The sequence below is a fragment of the Xyrauchen texanus genome, chromosome 26 (assembly GCF_025860055.1).
Source record: "Xyrauchen texanus isolate HMW12.3.18 chromosome 26, RBS_HiC_50CHRs, whole genome shotgun sequence".
Classification (NCBI taxonomy): domain Eukaryota; kingdom Metazoa; phylum Chordata; class Actinopteri; order Cypriniformes; family Catostomidae; genus Xyrauchen; species Xyrauchen texanus.
The window spans coordinates 5,273,141-5,296,309 of NC_068301.1; the positions used below are offsets into that span (position 1 = coordinate 5,273,141).

The 23,169-nt window shown below is 37.4% G+C and overlaps 1 protein-coding gene across 1 annotated transcript in view; it reads left to right on the forward strand.

The window, feature by feature from the left end:
• LOC127619549 (collagen alpha-1(XXII) chain-like) overlaps positions 1 to 20,788 on the forward strand; it is an 88,074-nt gene extending 67,286 nt beyond the window's left edge. Inside the window, 24 exon segments of the mRNA XM_052092405.1 lie at positions 411 to 446; positions 523 to 576; positions 1,063 to 1,107; positions 1,544 to 1,579; positions 2,585 to 2,698; positions 5,420 to 5,473; positions 5,646 to 5,699; positions 5,858 to 5,911; positions 5,992 to 6,045; positions 7,546 to 7,599; positions 7,729 to 7,782; positions 8,036 to 8,089; positions 8,180 to 8,224; positions 8,324 to 8,377; positions 8,489 to 8,542; positions 8,621 to 8,674; positions 9,303 to 9,374; positions 9,641 to 9,676; positions 9,781 to 9,825; positions 11,760 to 11,939; positions 12,027 to 12,093; positions 12,336 to 12,518; positions 12,640 to 12,717; positions 14,256 to 20,788. Coding sequence (XP_051948365.1) covers positions 411 to 446; positions 523 to 576; positions 1,063 to 1,107; positions 1,544 to 1,579; positions 2,585 to 2,698; positions 5,420 to 5,473; positions 5,646 to 5,699; positions 5,858 to 5,911; positions 5,992 to 6,045; positions 7,546 to 7,599; positions 7,729 to 7,782; positions 8,036 to 8,089; positions 8,180 to 8,224; positions 8,324 to 8,377; positions 8,489 to 8,542; positions 8,621 to 8,674; positions 9,303 to 9,374; positions 9,641 to 9,676; positions 9,781 to 9,825; positions 11,760 to 11,939; positions 12,027 to 12,093; positions 12,336 to 12,518; positions 12,640 to 12,717; positions 14,256 to 14,449 — 1,725 coding nt within the window. The 3' untranslated portion in view covers positions 14,450 to 20,788.
• The last annotated feature ends 2,381 nt before the right edge of the window (positions 20,789 to 23,169 follow it).

Here is a 23,169-nt window from a genome sequence, read left to right on the forward strand (position 1 = left end):
CCTGGAGAAACAAACAAAGAAATGTAAAAACAAACTGTACATATGCTTGTACAGTGGCCCCCCAAAAAGTATACCCTAACACTAACACTTGAGCCATTAATGATGTATGAATTGAATTGCATAGACAATATGACTGTTATCTACTGCAATTACATTCATGCATTTTTAAGTGTGTCTGAAGTCTCCAAATACCTCTTGGGTATGTGACTACTATGTAATCACAAATACATACACAAACACATGTATACTTTTAGATATACATGTATGCATAAAAATATAAACATAGACACAGGACAATATAGTTTTAATGAGTGAAAGCTTACTTTTTCCATCCTGTCAGTCCCCATTTTGTTTCTCTCATAGACATACATAACATTTTTCTCAGCTGTTTTGTATTCTGTCTTTTTAAGGGGCCTCCTGGACCATCGGGACCACCAGGAGCAGCGGTAAACAATCTGGCTTTATTTATATAACTTTTTAAATGAGAAAGACTCTGACTGATATGTACTGTTTGATGTTCAGGGTTTGAGAGGACCTTCTGGAGTGGCCGGACCACATGGACCTGCGGGACACAACGTAAGAGCAAATAATACATTATGCAATACACAATACTAATGGGACCGGTGAATTAGGTCAGATGAGTTTGATAGATGGGTGTTTTAAAACGTACTGTACCTGTGAAATTGCAGACTAAAATGTTTGTAATACACAAAATAGCACTTAAAGACTTTCTGAAATAGATTTTCCAACATATCAAATGGGTTATCCTTCTTTAGAATAGCCAATAGCCTTTAGTTTACATCACAGTCCGGCAAAACCATTGTAACTTGGTTTGCACTACATTTATTTGGAATGCTTATATCTGCTAAAACCTTGTTTTTGTCAAGGATTAGGACTATATTAATATATAGATGACAGATACATTCATGGCACATCTTCATGGAACCTCTTTAGCTTAAAAGAATGTTATTGTACCTGTAAAATGACAATAAAGTGCTTTGATCTTCATTCTTGAGCGGAGTGTCTTGACTGATGTATGAATCTGTGTGTATTTGTCTGCAGGGGTTGCCAGGAAGACCTGGAGAGAAGGGCTCCCCTGGAGAACCGGTGAGTGACACCTGTCCATCACCTGCCTGATGAATATGGTCTTACCAATCCATTTGACACTATCAGTTTTTACATTCTGCTGATGGTGTGTAAGTGTGTAATTTTTATATTAAAATATCAGCTCCTATCACAGCTTAAAATATAAAGACAACTAAAAGTCAGCCATATATTGGTTGATTTGACCTAAAAGTGTCACTCTGTGATGCTATCAAAACATTCCTCTTTCTGTTTGAGTGGTCAGACCAGTCCAACATAGCAACACCAGCTCAATCAATGGCGTGAGTTTGTGCTGGGACTATCAGTTTTACTTATTTGGGAATGTTTGGTTTGAAAACCGTGATTATTTTTGCAATTCCGTTTGGTGACACATGTCACTATAATGTTTTTTTTTAATACATAAACTGATTTTAGTCTTCTCTACATTGATTTATTCTAGGGAAAAGCTGCAGACCTTAATGATCTGAACCTGAAGGTAAAATCCATCCATAAATCATTTATCCATCCATCCAATTGATTTACAATCAATCCATCATTCACACTTGCACTTTTACTGATCCATCTATCCATCATCCATTCTATCTTATATTTATCACTCCATCCATTCATCCAATTTTCCACTTATTCATTTGTCCAATTTTCCATCCATCTATTCATCCATCCAATTTTACACTTATCCACCCATCCATCCATCACTCCATCCACTTTTCCATTTATCCATTCATCCACTTTTCCATCCATCCATTCATCCACTTTTCCATCCATCCATTCACTTTTCTACTTCCAATCTTCCATTTATACATCCACTTTTCCCAATTATCAATTCATCCATCCATCCATCTATCCATGCACTTTTCCATCCCTCCATCCATCCACCCACTTTTCCAATTATCCACATATCCATTCACTTTTCCATCCATCCACTTTCCATCCATTCATCCATTACATTTTTCATTTGTTTATCCATCATCCATCTTTTTTTCTATCCATCCACTTTTTTAACCCTTCCATTTTTCCATCCATCATTTTTTTTACTTTTCCATTTTCCATCCATCCACTCTTCCTTCCATCCTTCCATCCACCCACCCACTTTTCCATCCATCCACTCTTCCTTCCATCCTTCCATCCACCCACCCACTTTTCCATCAATCCACCCACCCATTTTTCTAACCAGCCATCCATCCATCCACTTTCGCAACCATCCAACAAAATATAAATATTTTTTCTATCCATCCACTTTTTTAACCCTTCCATTTTTCATCCATCATTTTTTTTACTTTTCCATTTTCCATCCAACCACTCTTCAAACCTTCCATCCATCTATCCCCTTTTCCACCAATCCATCTATCTATTCTGTTTGTCTGCCATATGACCTATCTATCCATCCATCCATTTTTTTCACTTTCTATTTTTCTGAGTCCCCTTTTGCATTCTTCAGATTTAATGAACCCCTCTCTTCCTCACTCTCTCGCTTTCACAGGACATTTGTTCAGATTGTCCTCCAGGACCGGCTGGACCCCCGGGTATGCCTGGAGCTCCAGGTGAAAAAGGTCATTCTGGGCCACCTGGGAAAAATGGACAGGATGGGTATCAGGTGAGTGAGTGGATGTGATTCACACACATCTACTATTTAATTGAAATCTGTTCTATTTCTCACTTTCTTCCATTATGCAGGTCTTACAGATTTGTGATTTAATCAGAAAAGTAAAAAATGTTTAACCCTAGAGCACAAATGACCTTAGCCCCCTTAAATGCATATGTGGGTTAAAAAAAGACCCAGACGAAATCTAGATGCTTTATCTTTATAAAACTGCTTATATATATATATATATATATATACAGGTGAAACTCGAAAAATTATAATATCGGGCAAAAGTTCATTAATTTCAGTAATTCAACTTAAAAGGTGAAACTAATATATAATATAGACTCATTACAAGCAAAGTAAGATATTTCAAGCCTTTATTTGATATAATTTTGATGATTATGGCTTACAGCTTATGAAAACCCCAAATTCAGAATCTCAGAAAATTAGAATATTGTGAAAAGGTTCAGTATTGTAGGCTCAAAGTGTCACACTCTAATCAGCTAAACACCTGCAAAGGGTTCCTGAGCCTTTAAATGGTCTCTCAGTCTGGTTCAGTTGAATTCACAATCATGGGGAAGACTGCTGACCTGACAGTTGTGAAGAAAACCATCATTGACACCCTCCACAAGGAGGGAAAGCCTCAAAAGGTAATTGCAAAAGAAGTTGGATGTTCTCAAAGTGCTGTATCAAAGCACATTAATAGAAAGTTAAGTGGAAGGGAAAAGTGTGGAAGAAAAAGGTGCACAAGCAGCAGGGATGACCGTAGCCTGGAGAGGATTGTCAGGAAAAGGCCATTCAAATGTGTGGGGAGCTTCACAAGGAGTGGATTGAGGCTGGAGTTACTGCATCAAGAGCCACCACACACAGACGGGTCCTGGACATGGGCATCAAATGTCAAACGTCTTACCTGGGCTAAAGAAAAAAGAACTGGTCTGTTGCTCAGTGGTCCAAAGTCCTCTTTTCTGATGAGAGCAAATTTTGCATCTCATTTGGAAACCAAGGTCCCAGAGTTTGGAGGAAGAATGGAGAGGCACACAATCCAAGATGCTTGAAGTCCAGTGTGAAGTTTCCACAGTCTGTGTTGGTTTGGGGAGCCATGTCATCAGCTGGTGTTGGTCCACTGTGCTTTATTAAGTCCAGAGTCAACGCAGCCGTCTACCGGGACATTTTAGAGCACTTCATGCTTCCTTCAGCAGACAAGCTTTATGGAGATGCTGACTTCATTTTCCAGCAGGATTTGGCACCTGCCCACACTGCCAAAAGTACCAAAACCTGGTTCAATGACCATGGTATTACTGTGCTTGATTGGCCAGCAAACTTGCTTGACCTGAACCCCATAGAGAATCTATGGGGCATTGCCAAGAGAAAGATGAGAGACATGAGACCAAACAATGCAGAAGAGCTGAAGGCCGCTATTGAAGCATCTTGGTCTTCCATAACACCTCAGCAGTGCCACAGGCTGATAGCATCCATGCCACGCCGCATTGAGGCAGTAATTAATGCAAAGGGGCCCAAACCAAGTACTGAGTACATATGCATGATTATACTTTTCAGAGGGCCGACATTTCTGTATTTAAAATCCTTTTCTTTTATTGATTTCATGTAATATTCAAATTTTCTGAGATTCTGAATTTGGGGTTTTCATAAGCTGTAAGCCATAATCATCAAAATTATATCAAATAAAGGCTTGAAATATCTTACTTTGCTTGTAATGAGTCTATATAATATATTAGTTTCACCATTTAAGTTGAATTACTGAAATGAATGAACTTTTGCACGATATTATAATGTTTCGAGTTTCACCTGTATGTGTGTGTATATATATATATATATATATATATATATTAAATAGAGTATAGAGTTTAGAGTTTGTATAGAGTTTTACTCAACATTGGAAATGAAGCAGGGCTTTTGGGTAATACAAAAAAAGGGTGTATTACAGAAATATGGGCAATTTCCATGTTTGGTGGTAAAATTTAAAACTCTACCCACACAAACACATACAAATAGATGTACAATAGAAACAGTACAATAGACTAGGATAAAATATTTTTGAAAAGAGCATTAGCTATAAACTTGAATAAAGACAATCTTAAATACTCTGTATTGCTGTAGGGCACTATGTTACTCAATTAAGCTATATTTGTACAAAGTGGTGAGTAATATTCAAAGAACGTGCAGGTTCAAACACACTAAGAAGTGTTAACAAAGCTATTACCATTGTGCCCTTGCTGTGAACCACCGGTTGCACCATGAGGACTGTCCCTTTTATTGGTACAATATCATGCATTTTGGATAAAAGCATCAGCTGAAAGACAGCTTTCTATACTTGTATACTACGCATAAATATGAACATGGTATTTATTTAACATATAATTACACGACAAATGAAAACTGAAAACAATCAATGTATTACAACTAGTAATACGAGTGCTAAATGCATTGAACACAATAGTAAACTCATTTGGTTCATATACTTATGACCCACTTCCACATATACATTCTAGATGTACTGATGCAAATTCTCTTATAACTTATAACAAATTTAATGTTTAAAAAGTCAGTTTATATGGTCAAAGACACCTTAATTGAGGAATACCTGGAGTGGCAGATCAAAAGACCACTTCATTTAAAAATCACAGTCAATAAGTAGACAGCTGTACACTTTTTGACCCTCATACCTGTTTGTATTCTATTTTATGACTTTTTTCTGGTTTGTTCTCAAAGGGTCCATCTGGACCAGTAGGACCTGCAGGGCCACCTGGTGGTGATGGTACTAAGGTTAGACTGTACAAGATATACACACACACAAACGCAAACACTCATAAATCAAGCTATATGGACAAAATACTCATGCATGTCATATGGTAGAATTGCATCACTACCTAACCTCTATACTGTCCATCTGACAGGTGTTTGTGCCTGATAATGTTTGATTATGTGTCTGTTTCAGGGCGTCAAAGGTGACAGAGGACCTCCAGGTACAGCAGGAGAGAAAGGCGAAAAGGTACAATCAACCAATAGCATAAATACAAGGATAATGTTACTATTCCAGCACATATATCAAATGCACACTATGTATTCAATTCCCTGTTACAAACTTTGCATTGTGCCTTATGTATTTATCCAAATTTTGCCTATTTCTGTTTATTTCTATTATCACAGGGGCCCCCAGGACCTCCTGGATATCCAGGGGCAGCGGGAGCCATGGGTCAACCTGTGAGTATTTACAAAAATCACTTTCAAAAGAACATTTCAGGCATCTTGTCTAAAGCTTTACTTTTTTGCTGTATTTATAGGGTAATGATGGAAATCCAGGGCCTATTGGGCCACCAGGAAGTCCTGGAGAAAAGGTTAGAAAACAGACAAGATTAAGGCTATAATTTGCTCTCTCTGATTTTATGATGTTCGTGTCGGCCAGACTGCAAGACTGCAGTTTGTCAACTCTTAATTGTATTATTTAATTCAGTTTCTTGTTGATGACTAATAGCCAGACTGGGTCATGCAATGATGCAAAACCTTTTAAAATCTGTTACTTACACTAAAAAAACAAAAACAAATATGTGGTTGTGTAATGTAAGGAAGTATTTCTATAAATGTTAGACCATACTTTAATAATATGATCAGGTCAATTCATCAAATTCATTGCTAATACTTACTGATGTTTGTGCTTTTTGTATTTCCACCACAATTGATGTCACTTTCTTGAGGATGATGTCATTAAGGAACTGGTTTTTGTTAGTTAAAAGAATATTACAAAAGATATATCTGGATTGAATGTGATATTGAAGACATAGAAATAACCTGTGGACTGATTACTAATCAAAACAATATTCCCAATAATACAGGATTTGTTTGAAACATTTTGACAAGAGAAAGGAACATTTAAAAAATATCACACAATGAATTGCTAGTGTTTCATTTTTGAAGTTAGCATCCTGGTATGTGGCAAAAAAGGGCAAATTCACACCCAAGTTCACCTAATTGTGATATTGTGTTGGAAAACTATTTAACCCTTTAATGCATACGGTACCTAGGTTCTTTAGTGACCCATGACCTTATTCCACCCCCTGTACCTCATCTATAAAAAATAAAAACAACAACAAAAAATTAGCAAAAGTTTTTTTTTTTTGATTTCTATAAATCATGTATTTATTATTATTTCATATCTATATAAGTTTGCTATCACATGCTATTTATTTCTTTGTTTATTACAAGACAATCAAGTACCACATTTATACAAATAACTACCATGTGTGGCAATGGTGAAATATCAGTATTCAATGTGCGTGTGCACATACATTTTATACCTGCTATTTCTTACTCAAGGTGGTGCTGTTGTTACAGTGATTGACTTGCTTTACATTTGGCATTGCTATCTGATGAAGAAACGACATGGAAATAAACTATAGCAAGTGTAACACATGAACAGTATCAGGTGACTATTGTCATTTAGGTGTACGTAAGTTGCGCAACTGTTTAGACTCAAAACGTGCCTGAGAAAATACATATGTGTGGCTTATGTGTTGATTATGTGTCCTGTATTGCTCAATATGTGTTTGACAGCCAGTTGCATCTCATGAAGTAATTAATCCTGTTCTAGATGTGTTGCATCATCTCTTTGATATATGAAAAATAAGATATCAGAATATATTGTATTCTATAGATATACATGCCGGGTCTCTAAAGACCTGAGCATGTAATCATGTTTGGTGAAACAGCCATGCATTTAAGGATTAATATAATTTCCATGTTTTAAAAAATGTGAGTAATAAATTTACCCAGTGTTATAAGAAATTTATAATGGGTATATGGAACTATATACACTGCTAATATCTTTTTTTCGCTACCAGGGTAAAGAAGGGCTGAAGGGAATCCAGGGACCTCCGGGTCTACCAGGTTTAATGGTATGTAAATAAACCTTCTATCGTTTATAAAATTATATATATTAAAAATATATATATATATTTAATAAGAAAGAATATGTTGATTTTAAAATGTATGCTTCCTGTGCTCTAAAATGTCCCATGCTGAAGGGCATGATGGGTAAACCTGGAAAGGACGGAAGAGCAGGAGAACCAGGAGAGCCGGTATGAGCCTAATGTTCAGAATGAATTTATCAATAATCAATAAATAAAGTGATCAGTAATCACCTGCTAACATCCTAACACTATGAATAAGTTATTCAGAGAAAATAATAATAATAATAAAAATAATAATATTATATTATATTATATATATTTATTATTATTATATATATATATGTATAGCTATAATATTATGGTTAGGGCTATTTTTATTATATAGTCATTATTATTAGATTATAATTTTTTCTTCTCACAGGGCAAGCAGGGTGAGAACGGAGCACCAGGCAGAGATGGACTCAGAGGAATGCCTGTGAGTGATGTCATCACTCTACTCTGGTACCATCACACTTTTTTGTAAGGGCCAAAATTTTCACATTTATTTCTTGTTATTCTTTTCTAGGGTTTCAAAGGTCATAGAGGGGAACCAGGAGAACCAGGGTCAAAGGTAATCAGTTAACTAGAAATACATGTTTTGAAGCTCATCCTACTAATTAATGCAGAAACATCATGTAATCTGTTTACAAATGCTGTCTTGTCATGTTAGGGCGAAGAAGGGAAGCAGGGATCTTCTGGACGTGAAGGTCCACCTGGGAAAGATGTGAGTCAGAACTCAACATCCTCCACAATCATGAAGTCCAACTCTTCATGTTAGAGGTAAAGATGGGGATTGTGCGCAGTTGAGTTTTAATAGTTTTTTGTGTTCACTCAGGGTAACACAGGACCACCGGGGCCAGAAGGCATGAGGGGGCCAAGAGGAGAATCGGTGAGGCACCTTTGAGGAACCAGTGAAATCCTAAATCAAAAAACACTTGTGTGATTATTCTGTAACTGTGTTTTGTAGGGTCAACCAGGAGAGCCAGGAGCACAAGGCAAGCCTGGAGTTCAGGGAAATCTGGTTAGTTTTGTAGAAGTGCTTCACCGTGGGGGTGACCATTTTGATCAGGATCCAGAGATCTAGATTTAGATCTATCCGGTCTGGCATTTTATGTCTTCTTATTTTGTGCTGTCACCCTCAGTGAGATTCTCATTATGTTGGTGCCATATAGAAAATCGAAGTGTTCTGAAAACTTTAATGTAGTAAAGCTGCATAAGCATGATTGGCTTATCATGGGGCAGCTGTGGCTCAGGTGGTAGAGTGGGTCGGCTGCCAATCGCAGGGTTGGTGGTTTGATTCCCAGCCCACATGACTCCACATGCCGAAGTGTCCTTGGGCAAGACACCCCAAGTTGCTCCCAATGGCAGGCTCTGCCGCCTTGTGTGAGTGAGTGAGTGAGTGAGTGAGTGAGTGAGTGAGTGGGACACAGTGCAAAGCGCTTTGAATACCGCTAAGGTTAAAAAAGTGCTATATTAGTGCAGACAATTTACCATGACTGTAGTTTAACCCTTACTTTACACTTGAGTTACAAACTAAGCTTCCCCATTTCCCCAAGTTTGTGTTGTGTAAGCAGTTGTATGCAGTAAATGAATCTCCCAGAGTTCTATGTTGCATGTGATAATCAGTTCTTTGTTTTAACATGTCTCAGGGTCAGCCGGGACACAAAGGTGAGGCGGGGAGCCCAGGATTACCCGGTTTTCTAGGCCCAAAAGGACCATCGGTGAGTGGAGATGTTTGTGCAGTTCTAATGGGAATATCAATGCTTGTGTCTCAGGACTGTCCGCTTATCCATGTTAAAATTCAAGGTGGTATATCTGTTCGTTCACTCTATCTATCTTACAAACAAGCTTGTAATTCCCCAGCAGATACCATCAGTCAGTCTTAAGTGAATATGATGTGCTGTTAGCCATCTGCCTGTCTAAGCATTAAATCATGATTACTGTTAGACGTACTGTAAGATATTAACACTCTTCTTTTTCACCTCAGGGTCCACATGGTCCAATTGGCCCGGAGGGCAAACAAGTAAGTGATGGTTCTTAAATGTGGTTTAAAATTATACTCCTGTTCAACTCTTTTTGGTTGTTGTTTTGTTTTGTTTTTTGGACTAACTTTGTTTCTGTCATTAGGGTATGCCAGGAAAACCAGGAGACAGAGGACACAAAGGAGACAAGGTTATCTGTCTGTCTGTCTATCTGTATGGATCATTGTTATAATAGTTAATGAAAACTGAAGCAAACTAAATAAAAACATTTTTGTTATCTAAAATAAAAATAAAACCTGAAATTATTGGGAAAAAACAGAAACTAAACAAATTTTTTCATAACTCCAAAACTAACTCAAATTCTCAAATTCATTTTAGTTTTTGATATACTATGGTGATCATATATGGGCAAAGTGGGACACTTTTGGAAATGACACTTTTGTTGACACTTTTAATTATGATCCAAACACACACAACCTAACATTATACCTTGTGTGGGACAGAGGAATGGAATACATTTGTATATTTTCTTATACACTTTTACATAATAAATCATAATGTAACATTTACAAGCATTACACCTCAATTTTGTTTTCTCATTTTCTTTAGCATTGCTTTTCCCACCGGTGGTCATGAAATGAGCTCTGCCACACATCCCAAATAAAAGCACCAATTTAAAACCCCCAAAATGTATATTTTCTCATCATTTACTCACCTTGAGGCCATTCCACATATGTATGACTTTCTTCTGCTGAACACAAAGATATTAGAAGAATATCTCCAAAAAAAGCTCCAAAAAACACATAAAGGCAGCATAAAAGTAATCCATGTGTGATTTAATCCATGTCTTCTGAAGTAGTCTAATCAATTGTGGGTGAGAACAGACCAAAATATAACTCCTTTTTCACTTTACATCTTGCAGTCTACAGGAGTGATTATTATTTCAAGCTCGATTACACTTACTAGTAGAGTTTGCAGAGTGCAAGCTTGAAATCATGATTGCCAAGGAGACTGCTGATGTCAAGATTTACAGTAAAAAAGGACTTGATCTGTTTCTCAACCACACCTATCATATCACTTCTGAAGATATGGGTTAAACCACTGGAGTCTTATGCATTACTTTTATGCTGCCTTTATGTGCTATTTGGGGCTTTAAAGTTCTGGTCACCATTCACTTACATTGTACTGACCTACATAGCTGAAATATTCTTCTAAAAATCTTCATTTGTGTTCTGCAGAAGAAAGAAAGTTATACACATCTGGTATGATATGATAGTAAATTATGAGAGAATTTACAGTTTAAATGTCATTTGTCACTTTACCCATATTCACTATCTATCTATCTATCTATCTATCTATCTATCTATCTATCTATCTATCTATCTATCTATCTATCTATCTATCTGTCTGTCTGTCTGTCTGTCTGTCTGTCTGTCTGTAATCTGTCTGTCTGTCTGTAATCTATCTGTCTGTCTGTAATCTGTCTGTCTGTAATCTATATGTCTGTCTGTCTGTAATCTGTCTGTCTGTAATCTCTCTGTAATCTATCTGTCTGTCTGTTTATCTGCCTGTCTGTAATCTGCCTGTCTGTAATCTGTCTGTCTGTAAGCTATCTGTCTGTCTGTCTGTCTATAATCTATCTGTCTGTCTGTAATCTTTCTGTCTGAAATATACATATCTGTCTGTCTGTAATCTGTCTGTTTGTCTGTAATCTCTCTATCTGTCTGTCTGTAATCCATCTGTCTGTAATCCATCTATCTGTCTGTGTCTGTAATCCATCTGTCTGTGTCTGTAATCTGTCTGTCTGTCTGTCTGTCTGTTATCTGTCTGTCTGTAATCCATCTATCTGTCTGTGTCTGTAATCTGTCTGTAATCCATCTGTCTGTGTCTGTAATCTGTCTGTCTGTCTGTAATCTATCTGTCTGTCTGTTATCTGTCTGTCTGTAATCCATCTATCTGTCTGTGTCTGTAATCTGTCTGTCTGTCTGTAATCCATCTATCTGTCTGTCTGTAATCTGTCTGTCTGTCTGTAATCTATCTGTCTGTGTCATCTATCTATCTGGAATTATATTTACCTCTCGAATCAAATCTAAACTTATATTATTTTGTTGCTCATTTCTGCAGGGTGATAATGGAATTAAGGGAGACAAAGGACCCACTGGAGATCCAGGCATGCCAGGTCAACCTGGGACTCCAGGAAGGAAGGGTCACACAGGGATGATGGGTATGGCAGGACCCCCTGGGGAAGTGGGTCCCGCTGGATCCCCTGGTCAGCCAGGACAGTCGGGTCTCCCGGGAATCAGAGTGAGTATACATTCATTTTTGAATGTTAAGCAGTGTATTTTGATGATGTAATGAAGATTATGAGGTAATTTCAGCATGTCTTTTAAGGGCGAGACGCCATCAATGGAACAAATGCGGCGGCTCATTCAAGAGGAACTAGCGAAACAATTAGATGGTGAGATTCATGCAATGCACAAATTTTACTTCACCATTCACGTTAATTGCACATTTTATCCATACAATGAAAGTGAATCGTGACTGAGGGTATGCACCATTTTTGTGTACTATTCTTTTAAGACCTTCTGTCTGAAACCACATGTTAAATTGGTTAGTTAAATTGGTAAGTAGCTGTTAAATAGTAGTGTGTATAGAGGGTTTCATATTCTGTAAACGTTTCATTGGTTTTCTTAAACATAGCAAAGTTGGCATACTTCATGGCTCAAATGCAGCCCGCTCATATCAAGAGCCCAGCTGGACGTCCCGGGCCACCTGGTTCACCAGGTAAAGAAGGATCCCCTGGCCGACAAGGCTTGCCTGGAGAGCCTGGGATACCTGGACAAAACGGAGCAGAGGGACCCAGAGGCCCTATGGGTCCTAAAGGTACTTCATTGGTGTTCCTTTGTCAGATTTCAAGAGGAAAGAGATCTGTTTCCCACAGATGATACACCACTGAATGGTTGTTTGAGGTTTTGCGTCTTATAAACCACCTCAATATTTTTAGGTGAACGTGGAGCAAGAGGTGAAAAGGGAGAGGACGGTGTTGGACAGAGAGGAGAACCTGGTCCAACTGGTCCCATTGGTAAGACTCTTTAGTCCTAAAAGAGCTTTTTACACTCAGTTTTACTTGTGTTACTCAAAATATGTACATTTGAAATTAAGAAAAGTTTTTTTGCAGTACAATAATATGGATACATTATTTTTATATTACAGCAATTTATGCTGTAATAGTTAATTAATTTTTTCACATTACAGTACAATTTTTTTAGCATTTTAGTAATGATAATATGATTATTTTGCAGTTCAGAAATATTTATAAATATTTATATTTTTTATATTTATTTTTGTTTTACATTAATGAGAATTACATTTTTGTGCCTTATAGGGCTGGGATAAACGATTATTTTTTAAACGATTAATCTAGCGATTTATTTTTTCGATGCATCGATTAATTTAACGATTCATTTTTTCAGTCCGATCCGATTTCGATTCGATTAGTCGACTTGTGACAACACCGGTAATACCGGTTTCATCGAGGGTGGGGGTGTATAAAATGTAAAAAAAAAAAACATTTGCCGGGAGTTTGATTGACTGGCGATCTGATCAATCAATCATAATAGGCCATTTTTGTCCGACAAAGTAGTCAGGAGAGAGAAGATTAACGTCGGTGGATTTGAATTTGAATAATGGATTGTAGGCTACTGTACTGACATCTTTCCGCGGATAAAACGACAGTCCTTCTGATGTAGGCTACATTCATGTTTAGCCTATTTGATGCTATAAATTAACCAAGGAAAAGATGATCGGTTCACGAGCAGCTTTAACTGAGGCAATCTGTCACGACACATTAAAGAGCCACAAAATAGTAGGCCTATTTATGGTTTAATTTTCTTTGAATGACCAAATTTGAAAGTTGAGATTTTATTAAATGTTACCTGCTTGGTCCTGTCTGTCAGCGCGTTATCAGTGTCCTCGATGTATTTTTCACGACATTCATTCATAGCTATAAGCGCATTATTAATAGCTATAAGCGAAAACTTTAGGTGTCGACAACGTATTATAGCTTACTCCAACATCGAGTGCAAAGTGGGGAGTTGAAAAAAAAGTTACGGTGCTCTGTCATCTGCAGCTGCAACCGGGTGGCTTCAGATGCTGGTGCATTGCCGTGGTGCTAAAATGGAAGGCCATCTCCATTTTGCAAAGACGACATATCACGGAATTGTTTCCTTTTAAATTAAAGAATTCCCATACTTTAGAGGAACGAGTGCATGCCGCCTTGCACTTCTGATAGTCTGAGGAGCCACTCGTGTTACTACTACTCGCCGGCGCCGCCATCTTTGTTTTGGATCCGACGAATCGACGCGCATATTTTGCGTCGACGTATTTTTTGCGTTGTCCCAGCCCTAGTGCCTTACAGTAATGTCATTTTTTTGGCGGGGGGTAATTGTGCTAAATTGTCATAAATAATGCCAGTATAAAAATCTATGCAAATTGTAATTTCTTATAATTTATCCTGTTGATTTTGATTGTCAATTTGACATTAGTTTGTGAGATTCACTCATTTGTGTAATTGTGGAAGTGGGCATAAAAACATCTGCTGAGCTGATACTTGTGTGACAGGTCCTGCAGGAATGCCAGGTTATGGAAAAGATGGTCTTCCTGGATCTGCGGGAGCTCAGGGAGAGCCTGGTCATCCTGGCCCTCACGGTCAGCCTGGGCCATCGGGCCCGCCAGGCCAGTGTGACCCCTCCCAGTGTGCATACTATGCCAGCCTGGCCTCAAGACCTCACACTAAAAATGTCAAGGGGACTTAATGCACTTATTACTGTCCTGGTCTAGCAGCTAATTATGAACTTGGACATTCATTAAGCCAAGAATATCTTCTCTTAAGATCAAGAAAACTCCAGTCTGGAGTGTCTGAGGGATGTGTGAGTGTGTGCGTGTGTGTGTGTTTGTTTCTAATAGGTTTTTCACACTGTGCTAAACCTTGGGTTAGCGTAATTTTTAACACCAGGTTTTGGCCACTTTCAACCCTAGGGTTAGGCGATGTTTCACATTTGTAATTTTGAAAGGGTGATAGTGTTTTTAACCCTGGGTTACGAAGCCCTGCTCCACCGCACAGTTAGCATCGCTTTATGATGAATAATGTATAAAGTGGGAAACAATATGGTAAAAAAATCTTATGCTGAGTTGTATAGCATTAGACTACCAAAGAAAGACTAACAGAAACACATCGAGACGTTTTGAAGTTGTGTTTTCCAGGCTTGGAAAAGTTCACATACATGAATATACACTCACTTAGAAATTTATTAGGAACACTATGGTCCAAATAAAGTGCCTGATGTGGTCTTCTGCTGTTGTAGCCGATTTGTCAATGTGCAACGTATTTGTGCATTCTGGGATGCTATTGTGCTCACCAGGGCTGGACTGGGAAGAAAAATCGGCCCGGGATTTTAAATAGCAACTGGCCTAAAAGTTGTTGGGGGCGGGGTGGCGCTGTCTTTTTCTGCATATCATGGTGCCGTTTTGTGGTCTGTTAAGCATAACGCGCGGCTCATTTTATCTTATCACGGCGCATTTGGGCACCGGCCTTCTCGGTTCTCCCAATGGCCAGTCAGCCCCTGATCGGCCCCAAAGTGCGTCGGCCCACCGGGATATTTGTCTGGTATGCCAGATTACCAGTCCAGCCCTGGTGCTCACTACAATTGTACAAAGCAGTTATCTGAGTTACCGTAGCCTTTATGTCAGCTCGAACCTGTCTGGCCATTCCATGTTGTCCTCTCTCAACAAGCTGTTTCCGTCAGCAGAACTGTTGCTCACGGGATGTTTTTTGTTTCTAGCACCATTCTGAGCAACCTATAAAGACTGTTGTGCATGAAAATCCCAGGAGATCAGCAGTTACAGAAATACTCAAACCAGCCCATCTGGTACCAACAATCATGCCAAGGTCCAAATCAATGATATCAAAATTTTTTTCCCAAATCTGATGGTTGATGTGAACATTAACTGAAGCTCCTAATCCGTATCTGCATGATTTTATGTTTTGCACTGCAGCCACACGATTGGTTGATTAGATAATTGCAGGAATATGTAGATGTACAGGTGTTCCTAATAAAGTGGCCTGTGAGTGTATATTTTTCTAGTCATGTGTGGCACCAAAAAAAAACAATCAACGAGATATTGTTCCATTGTGTAGAGGTCTGCAACATGACCCGGGCCAGATGAGACCTGGTTCGGGTCAGTTTTTTAAGTAGGACTTCAGGTGTGGGTCGGGTTTGTAATTAATAAAAAAAAATAAACAGGCTTACTGAACTTTTCATGCACAAGCTCTCAATCACAGACATGCGCAAATGGATGCGTTATGGGCCGTTCACACCGAATGTGTTTTTTCCCATGTCTATTCTGTTTCCCATTGTTTAAACACATGCTGGATGAATGTCTTTGACATTTGCACCACATCATTTCCTTGCATAAAATATAGCCTATTGCAACAGGACTTGCTAGGAGAAGAAATTAGATGGTAAGCAATTTCAGGTCGGGTTAGGGCTTAAAATCTGATGGTATCATTCGGGCCAGTTAGGGTTGGGCCAAAAGGTCTCTGGTTCGGGTCGGGTTTCATTTTAAGGCCCGTGCAGACATCTAGTGTAAAGTAAAATCCAAAGTGATTCGACGAATAGGCGAATAGGGGTGAACACATTACAAAACATATGGGGCAGTGGTGGCTTAGTGGTTGAGGCTCAGGGTTACTGAGGTTCTGGTTCAAGCCCCAGCACCACCAAAATGCCACTGTTGGGCCCTTGAGCAAGGCACTTAACTCCAGGTTGCTCCAGAGGGATTGTCCCTGTAATAAGTGCACTGTAAGTCGCTTTGGATAAAAGCGTCTGCCAAATGCATAAATGTAAATGTAAATTTCACTATTGACGAATCCCCGGCGACTCTGATAGGACTCTAAATTATGAGTACATGCGAGAAGTGATAAGAGATACGAAAACATACATGATCATATGTTAAGCATTTCAGAATATGATGTGTATGTTTTTATTCATATATTTTATTGGTTACAATATGAAAAAGTAGCTCCTACTGAAAAATCGACCTATTTGCTTACAATTTCTCTCCAACTCTTCTCTTTCTCCACCCGGTTGTGGGACTGTTCAGAGGAAATCTCAAATAGGCACTGGTGCTCCTGCCAATATTCACAAATTTTTCCTCCATTTCTTTGGTCCAATGAGACTTTCTTGATACCGCAGCCATGCTAGTTGATGTTCTGTTGCAGGTACATCAGGACTCCTCCCACTGAAACTGCCCGTGTCCCGTTTCTTGCTCTCTCATTGGCTGTAGGTCAACACTGCAGTTGTATTCAGTCAAAACATATTTCACATTGCACGATTTGGAATCGCAGACAGGTCCAGATATTTAACATTCTAGATAACTCGCTGACATCAGCGAAGCATTGGCGCTTCTCTCAAATTGCGTCTTTGATAGTTCACATATTGCATTCGTCGCTCATGGGAGCGAGCTCTGATTTGCCTATGATTTACATTTTTTGTCTGCGATCTCAACAAAACTGTCGGCGAGCGAAAATCAGGTTTTAAATCGTGTAAACTCGCCATTAGTCAGACTGAAATTGTACCAGTCCGATTTTTGCGGACTAATAGACTAATAGACCAAGATAATGCGATTGCAATATGGCTTTGTCCAGCATGTAAACACCTTAATCGAACCCCAATCGGACCTCTGTGTTATGCATTGACTCGCAACACGTGACACATTCGATTATGCATTGTGTCATGAGTACTTGCTGAAGACTGTAGCTGGACTACGCTTGATGAGAACTGCGCATGTAAACGGAGAGTGAACGCATTAACTGGATATTATTTTTACAATCCAGTCAGAGCTATTGACCTCATAAACATGCAAGAAAGAACATTAACCCAGGGTTTACAAAAGTACAGTGTAATATCGCAGGAACCGGAGTACCCGGGATAAATTTCTAGCCCAGAATGAAGAGTGTGAAACATTGAACAAGATAACCCAGGGTTAAAAATGGCCCTCCGTCAACCATTTCAAGTGTGAAAAGCCCATAAATGTCCTGCCGTCTGAGGTAGATATAATGTTTTTAAAGTGTCGAGGTGATATTTAGGAGTTTTCAGTCAGGGTATTTACTTCAAATCAAGACGTTAAGGTTTTTCATTCAACAGGGCAAGGTTCCTGTTACGAAGGAAAACATGTACTACCTTGATGATGTCATGGGTTTGCTGACGCTGTTTGGTCAGTCATCAAGGTATTGATCCATTGTTAACAACGCCTGAACCAAGTCAGGATGTGTTTATCAAGCCTGGGGAATTCTCTACTTGAGTTATATTGATGAAGTGCTCTGTTCCGCTGGGAAAAACACTGCAGGGCGTTATATCCTACTTGGTCTCAACAAGATTTCTTTTTGAAGGTACTGATAAATGTGGGCAAATGCATACAGTGCCTTTTAACTGCTCTTTTTTTTAATATAGCCAATGGTTTGTAAGATATATCTCTTTTTATAAGACATGAATCGTGAGGATAATATGCAGTTTTATCATTTAGATCATTAAACTTTCATTTTTTCAATGATTGACTTTTGTTTCCTCAGGCAGTTTTTCACGCTTTTATACTTTTAAAGAGAATTCAAAGCCTTTATTTGTAACTGCAGCATAGACGGATTTTCATATAAAATTACAACTGATGGGATAAAGAAATATTCTGGGCTTAATCAACAGCATTTGTGGCATAATGTTGATTACCATAACAAAATAACTTTGACTCGTCCCTTCTTTTCTTTTAAAAAAGCAAAAATCGAAGTTACATTGAGGCACTTATAATGAAATTGAATGGAGCCCATTTTTGGAGGGATTAAAGGCAGAAATGTGAAGATTATTATTTTATATGAGCACTTACATTAATTCTTCTGTAAGTTGTTGACATTTTTGTTTTCATGATGGTTTTATGGTTTACGGCATCACGTTACATGCCAACGAAGTTGTAAAATTTTCTATAACTTTAAACAGAGAAGGTTATTAAGCGATTTGATCACTAAAATAATGTTAACACGCATATTGTTTCTGAAACTGTGAGTATTTTAATGTTTACCTTTTTTAATAGTTTAATTCAAGCACAGCTTATTAGTCCAATTAATATTACCAAGAAACGCGGTCAATGCATAGATGGCGTCTCTGATCATATCATTTATATCAGTTATATCTTGCATTTTACTTTCAAATGGCCATGTTGTTGTTGTTGTTTTTGTTGTTGTTGTTGTTATTATGATGACCCTGGAACACAAAGTCCTAGTATCAAGCAGTACCATCATTTGTCCCACAGAATGCTGACGGATTGATATTGCAGATTGCGATTGTGAGCAAATTAAAGTCATTGAAAGAAGTGAGACTCAAACTCGCTCTCTTCATCACGCAAACAAAAATGCAATTGATCTTAAACTGACGAGTGTCTGAATGTCAATGAGAAGGTCAAGAATTGATTCATACCTGCAAAAATCCTTTGAGCATTTAGTTTTTGAGTTAGCTTGATTGATTGATTGATTGATTGAAATGGCAAAATCCAAGAAAAGGGAATTTTTCCATTTATTTGCATTTTATTTAGATTTTTTTTTGCAAAAGGTTATAATTTTAAGATCTGTTCATTGTAGTTTTTATCCTCATTATAGGTGCTGTAAATTACAGACATATTTCAGAAACAATGCCGTAGAGCGGGGACCGGTGTGTGTTGTTCAAGCCCGGCCCCGCGCTGCTCCTCTTTACAAATGCATACTCAAGTTTGCAGAATTAGCCAAATTTCTTTGAAGGGCGAGGTCTTCGAAAGACTATCCAAAACTACTAAAATTGGTTACAGCACCTTTAAAGGAATTTTCTGGGTTCAGAACAAGTTATAATATACTAATAAACAAGCAACAAAATGTATAAATAAACATTTTATTTTATTTATACATTTTTTAAAGAGCAAATACTTTTCCTTAAAATGTATGTCCTCATATGTGGACAGCGAGACTTAAGTTGTGTATTTTTAAATAATACCAAGCTATAGAAAGAAATAGTTTGTGTCCAGGAGTGTTGGTTATTCGTGTTTTTGCCGCAGAGGTCATTATCTCAGTAAATAAAAGAATCTCTGCACACACACACAACAGCGCTTCAATGACGAAAAGATGGAGAAAGGACCTCTTAATGATATTTGATGAACAAAACAAGCCCAGGTGGCATTTTAATTACAACAGAAGTTTGTAGTCTTAACTAGCACGAAAATCCAGAATGAGACGTTTTTGTCTGCAAGCGCTCTTCACGTTGAGTTCAAAGCACCACTGACGTTGACACCCTGATGCGAATCATGAACGCAGTTTCACGATTGCTGTAGGAAAGTGGATAGCCACAGTCTACCGACAGATTTATATTGTGGACGATGAGAGTTTAAGATATTTAATGTGCCATGAAATAAATATGCAACCTATGGGGAGACTAGTTCTTTTAATTAGTCAGACTCCCACTTAGACTTTGGTAAATGTTTAATGTTACTTGAATTGCTATTTTAGGGCATTTCTATCTTTATGCTGCAGAAGGCTTTGTTTGGAAAATTTTAATAAAGCATGATTTTGTTACATTTTGGGGTTTTTTTCTACCCTAAGATGGAAATAAATGTATTTTGACAGGAAAGTCAAGCGTATATATGGTGTAAAATTTCAGCATTTTCAAAATCTGTAATTAATCACTATTAACTATAAAAATTATATGATAAAAATATTGAAAAAACTGACAGTACTACCCTTAAATGACTCTAAAAATGACAATTTAAACAACTTACAGTTAAAATAATATGCAAGTTATAACAAGGATTAATGTAAGTGCTTTTATAAAATTATAAGCTTCACATTTCTGCCTTTTAAACCCTCCTAAATTTGGCCCCATTCACTTCCATTGAAAATACCTCACTGTAACCTAGATTTTTGCTTTTGTTTTGTTTTTTGTTTTTTTAAAGCAAACGAGGGATGCATTGAAATATATTTAGTGGTGCCACAAATGCTTTCGATTGAGCTTAACCTGTATTAAACCCGGACTAATCCTTTAAAGAGGTCATGACATGCCTTTTTTATTACTTTAACATATTCTTTGAGGCTCACTGTATAGATTGTTAGTAAAACATCTCCTTTAAACCAATGCTAGCTAGAAAAGCCAGTCATATACTTTGACACAGGATACATGTTGCGATTTATCCATGCCTGCATTCTTTGAGGCTCACTCATAGTTCTAGTAAACACTGTTTTAAGCATGCACAAAAATAGTCGGTATTTGGAAGTACGAGGCTGAGCTGCCAGCCTTATTCTGACTCTATGTCAAACACTGTTATGCATCACAATGTAGAGAAAATTGACGACATGAGCATCAGCTTATTGCTAAGTCATTTTCTAATATAGTTGGACTTTTACTTCATTTCCACTTGTTACTTAGGTTTTAAAACCATTTTTAAACCATTATTGACTGTATTTTTTATATCAATTTGCATTACATTATTCTAATGAACTACAGGTGCTTGTGATGTAAAATATCTATAATATACCTGTATATACTGATTCTCTGGTGCTATAATTCATCTTTATTAGATTGATATGTGTTAGTGTATGAGGGGGGCATATGTGTTAATAAAGAGCTGATCAGGTTCACTTTATAAAACTGGGTTGTAATTGTAAATACTCCTGTTATGATGTGTAAACCAAACTGTATATGTTCTACAACGGCTCAGTGATGGATTTACAGGTTTGGATGCTTCTTTCTTTCAAATAAATCTAAATAAAATATATAAACAGGAAAGATCAAATGGATGAATGAAGACAATTTCCTGGTTCTATTTTAACTCCAATTCAAAAGAACAATTAAGAAGCTATATTTGGCATATAGAAAATGTTAGGGCCATTAAGATTGCAACAATATTTTCATGACATTTTCACGTTTATTTTACTCCCCAATTCTCATTACCACAGTGAGGAAAAAAAAAAAGTTTATTTTCCTGTAAAAAAAAAAAAAAAAAAGTCAAGACTGTTATGACAATCATCATTAAAAACAATGCCAATACTAAAAATAAAACATCCAGACGACTTTATGGGTATTTGGGGATAAAATGTGATCAAGTGTCCCTATAATAATTCGAAAAAACATAATGGCCTAAACAGAGGTTGACCGATTGTGTATTTTGCCAATACGATAACTAAGGTGGTGGAAAAGGCTGATAACAGACAGATAATTTTTAAAATCTAAATAATCATCAGAAGAAAAAAATATTTGGTGCATAAAGTGAGACTTAAATGTAAACAAGCCTGAAACACACCAGGGACTCTTATTTTGAAATTACAGAGACTTGGCTCTGTTACAAGGCTCTTTAAGTATTTACCAAATAATGATTGCCACAAAAAAATTATTTCAACCTGTCCCACCTTCAAAAAAAAACAAGTGAAGTGAATGGGGCCAATTTTTTGAGGGTTTAAGGGCAGAAATGTGAAGCTTATAAGTTTATTAAAACATTTCATTAATTCTTCTGTTAATAGTTCTGTATTATTTGAGCTGTAAAGTTGTTTTAATAATTCCTTTTCAGTAGTTATTATATATATTTTTTTACGCCATTATGTTTGAAACAGTATTTTAATGTTTAGAGTGTCCCCATTCACTTCGATTGTAAGTGCCTCACTGTAACCCGGATTTGTTTTTTAAAGTAGAGCCAAATTGAATAAATTTTTGTTGTTATCAGCATTATAAATGCCTCAAAAACTCCTTAAAAATGGCTTCCATATGTCTGTGGTATAGCTTTGTAAAGTGTTTTATTTTTTGTTAAAATGTTCATGTCTTTTGTTTCAGTTTCAGAATAGGTAAAAATATAAGACTAAACTAACTGAATTAAGTTCAAACCATGAAGTGCTAATAAGAGTGCAAATTTACATTCAGGCCTTGTTCCTTAATGTAAGAGAGTGCAAACCTATGGGTGCTAGCAGAGATACTTTAGCAGAGACGGGCCATTTCTATTCAAATGAATGCTCAATCAAGGAGCTCTAAATGCACAATGGTCAATAGATGTAGAAAGTAAGTCCTGCATTACAGTTAAAGAGTCAATCACCTTTTAGAAACAGACATCACCTGTCAATCAAGCATCCCAAAGTTGTCCGACAGTGCTAGAAAGACTTTGTTTCAGCCGATTTGCTGAGAGATTTGAATAAAAATCTAAAAATCAACGTGTGATGTTTCTCTGCAAACGATGCCAGAGACAATAGCGAGAAGGACAATGAGGATATTTAATTTCAGAAAAAACTAAAACAAAACAGTGAGACTACCAGCTGAAGCCGGGACATAATTACATTTTTACTAGAATTGTCGGGACACACCTCTTAAAATCGGGACTGTCCTGGGTAAGCCGGGACATCTGATCACCCTACACTCACATTAGTGTTGAGAGGGATTAGAAATTGAGAGACATAACTCATAAACAACTATTAAAATATTTAAAAACAACA